Source organism: Hyla sarda, chromosome 4 (genome assembly GCF_029499605.1).
Source record: "Hyla sarda isolate aHylSar1 chromosome 4, aHylSar1.hap1, whole genome shotgun sequence".
NCBI classification, from domain to species: Eukaryota; Metazoa; Chordata; class Amphibia; order Anura; family Hylidae; genus Hyla; species Hyla sarda.
Genome location: NC_079192.1, coordinates 407,598,668 through 407,604,343, shown reverse-complemented (window position 1 = coordinate 407,604,343; position 5,676 = coordinate 407,598,668). Strand labels below are relative to the sequence as shown.

Below are 5,676 nucleotides of genomic sequence, written 5' to 3'. Positions count from 1 at the left end.
GACTGTGACGGAGATCCCGGGGCCTCCTCCCGGCTCCTCCCCGGCACCTCCGCCAGTGACGGGTATAAACTGTTAGGGGGGATGTTGGGGAGGAGGAAGACATGGAGAAGGGGATCTCTCCTGTCCGGTTCTAGCCGGTAAAGATCTTTTATCCCGGGTAGGGAAGCACAAGGTTGTAGCGGAACTTTGGCCGGGTCCAGACGGGATGGGGCGGGGCCTGTTCTCTGTGTCAGCCAATAGCAGCTCCGGACGGTGACATCTCAGCAGCCAATCATTGCGCAGCCGCTGTACATATAAGAGGCGCCAGCAGCTCCGGTCTCAGCATTTATCGTTCACGATATTTCTGTAGTTTTGATTTCTAAGATGGCAGAAACCGCACCAGCCGCTGCTCCTCCCGCCGAACCGGCCGCAAAATCCAAGAAGCAGCCGAAGAAATCAGCCGCAGGGGCCGCCAAGAAAAGCCACAAACCCTCCGGTCCCAGCGTGTCCGAGCTGCTCGTTAAAGCCGTGTCCGCCTCTAAGGAGCGCAGTGGGGTGTCTCTGGCCGCCCTGAAGAAGGCTCTGGCTGCCGGAGGATACGATGTAGACAAGAACAACAGCCGCCTGAAGCTGGCCATCAAGGGGCTGGTGACCAAGGGAACCCTGCTCCAGGTGAAAGGCAGCGGCGCCTCCGGATCCTTCAAGATCAACAAGAACCAGCAGGAGACTAAGGACAAGGCGGCCAAGAAGAAGCCGGCGGCTGCGGCCAAGAGACCTGCAGCAGCTAAGAAAGCGACCAAATCTCCTAAGAAGCCAAAGAAGGCTCCGAGCGCGGCCAAGAGCCCGAAGAAAGCCAAGAAGCCTGCAGCGGCCAAGAGCCCGAAGAAAGCCAAGAAGCCTGCAGCGGCCAAGAGCCCCAAGAAGCCGAAGGCTGCTCCTAAGAAGGTGGCCAAGAGCCCGGCTAAGAAGGCGGCCAAACCCAAAGCTGCCAAGAGCCCGGCTAAGAAGGTGACTAAAGCCAAGAAGAGCGCGGCTAAGAAATAATCGGGAGCCTCGTCCTGTACTTATCCCACAAAGGCTCTTTTCAGAGCCACCACCTCCTCCAGACAGAGCTGTACGATCAATGCCCGTGTCACCCCCGGGATACATAAAGGATATAATACAGTGATATAAATCCCTTCTATATTATCATCACTTTATTATATTTTATCAATCCCAATACATCTGCCTTTACTAATTCTAGATCCCCTTATGAACACTCAGCTGAGTCTGATCTGTAACCAACCATTGTATCTTTCTGCCGCTGTAACACTTGTAGGGTCAGCGCTTGGGGGAAGTATAAATATTGTTACAAATCGGCAACAAAAAGATTATAAATCTCTCCACCAGGTGTCACTATTGTAACACATTGTAGATCCTATGTATAAACTATAAGGATTTACACTGCTGTGATAGACGCCCTAAGGATAAACGGGATTATGGAAATTATTGACTTGCCAGATATTGGGGGATAAATGTAACCCTTTGGGTAATAGGTTGTGCACATATTATTTCCCCCATCCTGAGGGTTAGTTTGCTGCTTAGTTTTATTACTATATAAAGTCATGCAGTCCCGAATAGAGTCTGAATATAGGGGAGCGGCAGGCAATCAGTGTGAACACCCGAAATGCGGTACCGCATCATGTCTGAGGGGACACGGGGGAGGGCGTTATTATCGGGAGTTACGTCCATCCACAGGGAAGGGCCGAATAGGGCGAGGATGGGTCCTGCCTCTTTCTAACAAAGAACAATTGCTGACGTCACATGTATTTTGGCGGGCTCATTGGTTGTAAGAATCAGCCAATGGGATGCAGGGGTGGGGTTTACATGAGCCAATGGGGATGAGACCAGGAGTATAAATGTTCCGCTCTTTCCTCTCTTCTCATCACTTCTCCGCTGTGTACGTGTACAGAGAATTATGGCCAGGACCAAGCAGACCGCTCGTAAATCCACCGGAGGGAAAGCTCCCCGCAAGCAGCTGGCTACTAAGGCCGCCAGGAAGAGCGCTCCCGCCACTGGTGGGGTGAAGAAGCCTCACCGCTACCGTCCAGGTACAGTGGCTCTCCGTGAGATCCGCCGCTACCAGAAGTCCACCGAGCTGCTGATCCGGAAGCTCCCCTTCCAGCGCCTGGTAAGAGAGATCGCCCAGGACTTCAAGACCGATCTTCGCTTCCAGAGCTCGGCGGTCATGGCCCTGCAGGAGGCCAGCGAGGCTTACCTGGTGGGACTCTTTGAGGACACCAATCTGTGCGCCATCCACGCCAAGAGGGTCACCATCATGCCCAAAGACATCCAGCTGGCCCGCAGGATCCGTGGGGAGAGAGCTTAGATCTAATCGGGACCCGCATACAACACAAAGGCTCTTTTCAGAGCCACCAAATTATCTATAGAACGAGCTGATTCCTGATCCTCTCCATTGTTCTGCTCCTATACTCCGCCTGTCCTCATAAGCAGGATCCCGGGATTGTCCTCTGCAGTTAACCCTCAGTGCTGAGTTATGTTCAGTTACTATAGTGATGTAGATCGTGTCCCCCGCAGTGTAATGCGCCTGTGTGTGATCGGTGCTGCTGGCTTCAGTCTCCCGACACTTGGGATCGTAATTGGTGCATAGAGGGGAAACGAGCGGACACTAAAGGGTTAACTCTAGGTGGAGTTATAGACACGAATGTTCGCTCATTGGATGATCAACGCAGTTAACTTGGAATTCCCGCTCTTCTGGTCTTTTCTCCCTTTGTCTCGTCCTCTTCCCTGTACACGTGACTACATTCCTCTGGTTTCTGTAAATAGGAAGAAAAAGGCGGCGGAGGGGAAACTGTTGGGGCCGATCAGGGGGATTCTAGTGAGGCTGATGCGGTAGGAGAGGGGACACTATGTCCGGGGCTGACATCACAATGGTGGGTGAATTCGGGGGCGTCCCTGTCCTATTCCAGACCTGATACCGATCACACCCTGCAGCCTGACACTGCTGAGAATGCGGCGGGGAAAGCTATCCTGTATTTTATACATTGTTATTTAATGTAATAAATTCCGATATTATGTCACTCTGCTGCAAGAGATAGGAGGACGGGAAGTCTGTTCCGCGGTCCTGATCTGAGAGGGAGCGGGGATGAAGTGAGGGCTATAAAGCAGAAAACCGGCCCTGTGCAGAGGATCACATTCCTCTACAGAAACAGTTATTCATTACACCGGTTATGTACAGACCATGACGAGTATAGGAGGGATAATCGGGGACTTCGGGTTGATGAGATTTAGTTACACTGACCAAATGTCAAAAGGGAAACTAGAGAACTGATCTACAGCGCCCCCCGCTCCACCACAGGAGAACATACACCCTGCAGTCAGTGAGAACCGCAGCCGCCGCTCTGATCTCACCCGATCTCGGAGCAGAATATATATAGTATCAATAGACTGTACTGACAATAGCGGCCACATATACAGAAGAGAATACGGGGAATACAGACAGGAGAAGCCCCAGCTCTATTATAGACAATGTGGGTGGCTCTTAGAAGAGCCTTTGGGGTGACAGCAGGAGGCGGAGCAGGTTACTTGGCGCTGGTGTACTTGGTGACGGCCTTGGTGCCCTCGGACACGGCGTGCTTGGCCAGCTCTCCAGGCAGCAGCAGGCGCACGGCGGTCTGGATCTCCCGGGAGGTGATGGTGGAGCGCTTGTTGTAGTGAGCCAGGCGGGAGGCTTCCCCTGCGATGCGCTCGAAGATATCGTTGACAAAGGAGTTCATGATGCCCATGGCCTTGGAGGAGATGCCGGTGTCAGGGTGGACCTGCTTGAGCACCTTGTACACGTAGATGGCATAGCTTTCCTTCCTGGTCTTCCTCCGCTTCTTGCCGTCCTTCTTCTGAGTCTTGGTCACGGCTTTCTTGGAGCCTTTCTTAGGCGCTGGTGCAGACTTGGCGGGATCAGGCATTATGATCAATCACAATAATCCTTCACTAGAACAGAGAGAATAATGATGCCTCCTCCTCCCACCGCAGCCGTATTTATAGGCAGCCCATGCAAATGAGAAATGCTGTCTGCTCGCTGTTCTACTGGAGGAGCAAATCATGTGACCTGTGGGAGCGTCATAAGCCCCGCCCAGTGCAGTTTATTGGTGTCTCTTTAATTCTCATCACCATTGGCTGGATTAAAATCTACCCAATCACAGGAGCCGGAGGGCGGAGCAGAAACCTATAAAAAGCAGCAGAAAGGAAATTACGGTTACATCACAGAAAGGCTTCTTTCGAGCGGTTTAGGTTTAACTTATCATTATGTCTGGACGCGGCAAACAAGGAGGGAAGGTTCGGGCTAAGGCAAAGACCCGCTCATCCCGGGCAGGACTCCAGTTCCCTGTCGGTCGTGTGCACAGGCTTCTCCGCAAAGGGAACTACGCCGAGAGGGTGGGCGCCGGTGCTCCGGTCTACCTGGCCGCTGTGCTGGAGTATTTAACCGCTGAGATCCTGGAATTGGCCGGTAACGCCGCCCGGGACAACAAGAAGACCCGCATCATCCCCCGTCACCTGCAGCTGGCCGTGCGCAATGACGAGGAGCTGAACAAGCTGCTGGGTGGGGTGACCATCGCCCAGGGAGGCGTCCTGCCCAACATCCAGGCCGTGCTGCTGCCCAAGAAGACCGAGAGCAGCAAAGCGGCCAAGAGCAAGTGATCACCGCTTATCCCAGATCATCCCGAACACCAAAGGCTCTTCTAAGAGCCACCACATTGTCTCCTACAGAGCTGGCGCCGCTCATCTCGGGTGTGATAGGGATCTGGTTTCTTACAGGGGATATAACAGAACTTGGCTTCTCTGACACTAATAAGATGGGTGAGGGGGTTGGACACCTGCGCTTCTGTTTCTATACATAATATTACTGGAATCCTATTACCCATTAGGTATAAACACAACTATAGAGATTATGGATGAGAGAAGTGATGGGTTAATTTAAATTTTTTTTTTTATTCCTAATTGTTTTAATGAGAAGATATTATGAACACAAACCCTGCCCGGTGAGCCTTCATATTGGGATGTTCTGTTGTGAAGATTAAACCTGTCCCCAGATAAAGAGACCACTAGATTCTGTGGCTGAAACCAGTGGACAATAGCTGACACCAGGGGCGGACATATCGCCTGTGCAGCAGGTTCAGCTGCACAGGGGCCCAGCGTGTGAGGGGGCCCGCCCTCACACGCTGGGCCGGTCCTACCATCGGACCCAGTGCACAGGGCCACCATCAGGGGGTAAACACATACACTTGTATGGGGCCCGGAGCTTCAGGGAGGCCCGGACGTCCCTGTACTTTTTTTTTCCGGCTAGTCAGTGAGTGACTGTGACTGTCACTCACTGACTCCTGGCTGGGTACCTGTCAGAACTATGACCGGGCCTCATAGTCTGGGGGGCCCGCAGGACTATGAGGCCCGCTCTTTCTCGGGCGCGGGCCCCTTAAGAAGTACGGCAGGGCCGGACAGGCCAGGGGCTGATGGGAGTCGACGTGCCCCGCGCAGGCACGCACGTCTACTCCAGTCACCTGACCTGTCCCGGCGCGATCTCCAGTCCAGCAGCCTCCCGACGGATCCTCCCTGTGCAGTGGAACACTGTGACAGGAGCAGCAGCTGCACCGAACCCCGGCAGGGTAAGTGAACGGGGGGGGGGGTTGGATGGGGGCTATGTTG

At 53.5% G+C, this 5,676-nt stretch overlaps 4 protein-coding genes across 4 annotated transcripts; 3 read left to right on the top strand and 1 right to left on the bottom strand.

The window, feature by feature from the left end:
* Window positions 1-360: 360 nt before the first annotated feature.
* Window positions 361-1,043, top strand: LOC130367130 (histone H1B-like). Its single transcript, XM_056569529.1, has one exon. It carries the CDS (start codon window positions 364-366, stop codon window positions 1,021-1,023), a length of 660 nt encoding a protein of 219 aa, XP_056425504.1. The 5' UTR covers window positions 361-363; the 3' UTR covers window positions 1,024-1,043.
* An 893-nt stretch (window positions 1,044-1,936) lies between these two features.
* LOC130367506 (histone H3) lies at window positions 1,937-2,347 on the top strand. Its single transcript, XM_056569927.1, has one exon. It carries the CDS (start codon window positions 1,937-1,939, stop codon window positions 2,345-2,347), a length of 411 nt encoding a protein of 136 aa, XP_056425902.1.
* A 324-nt stretch (window positions 2,348-2,671) lies between these two features.
* Window positions 2,672-3,941, bottom strand: LOC130367504 (histone H2B 1.1-like). Its single transcript, XM_056569926.1, has 2 exons — window positions 3,655-3,941; window positions 2,672-2,795 (listed from the first exon to the last, which is right to left on the bottom strand). Exons 1-2 carry the CDS (start codon window positions 3,939-3,941, stop codon window positions 2,672-2,674), a joined length of 411 nt encoding a protein of 136 aa, XP_056425901.1.
* Window positions 3,942-4,281: 340 nt separating this feature from the next.
* LOC130367503 (histone H2A type 1) lies at window positions 4,282-4,674 on the top strand. The gene has a single exon (XM_056569925.1). It carries the CDS (start codon window positions 4,282-4,284, stop codon window positions 4,672-4,674), a length of 393 nt encoding a protein of 130 aa, XP_056425900.1.
* The last annotated feature ends 1,002 nt before the right edge of the window (window positions 4,675-5,676 follow it).

What these genes read in the sequence shown, in the direction of transcription:
- LOC130367130 (XM_056569529.1), top strand. Translation starts at nt 364, where the DNA reads ATGGCAGAAACCGCACCAGCCGCTGCTCCTCCCGCCGAACCGGCCGCA.
- LOC130367506 (XM_056569927.1), top strand. Translation starts at nt 1,937, where the DNA reads ATGGCCAGGACCAAGCAGACCGCTCGTAAATCCACCGGAGGGAAAGCT.
- LOC130367504 (XM_056569926.1), bottom strand. Translation starts at nt 3,941, where the DNA reads ATGCCTGATCCCGCCAAGTCTGCACCAGCGCCTAAGAAAGGCTCCAAG. An exon ending in ATCACCTCCCGGGAGATCCA is followed by an intron (nt 2,796 to 3,654) that starts GACCGCCGTGCG and finishes TCCTATTTACAG; the next exon opens with AAACCAGAGGAATGTAGTCA.
- LOC130367503 (XM_056569925.1), top strand. Translation starts at nt 4,282, where the DNA reads ATGTCTGGACGCGGCAAACAAGGAGGGAAGGTTCGGGCTAAGGCAAAG.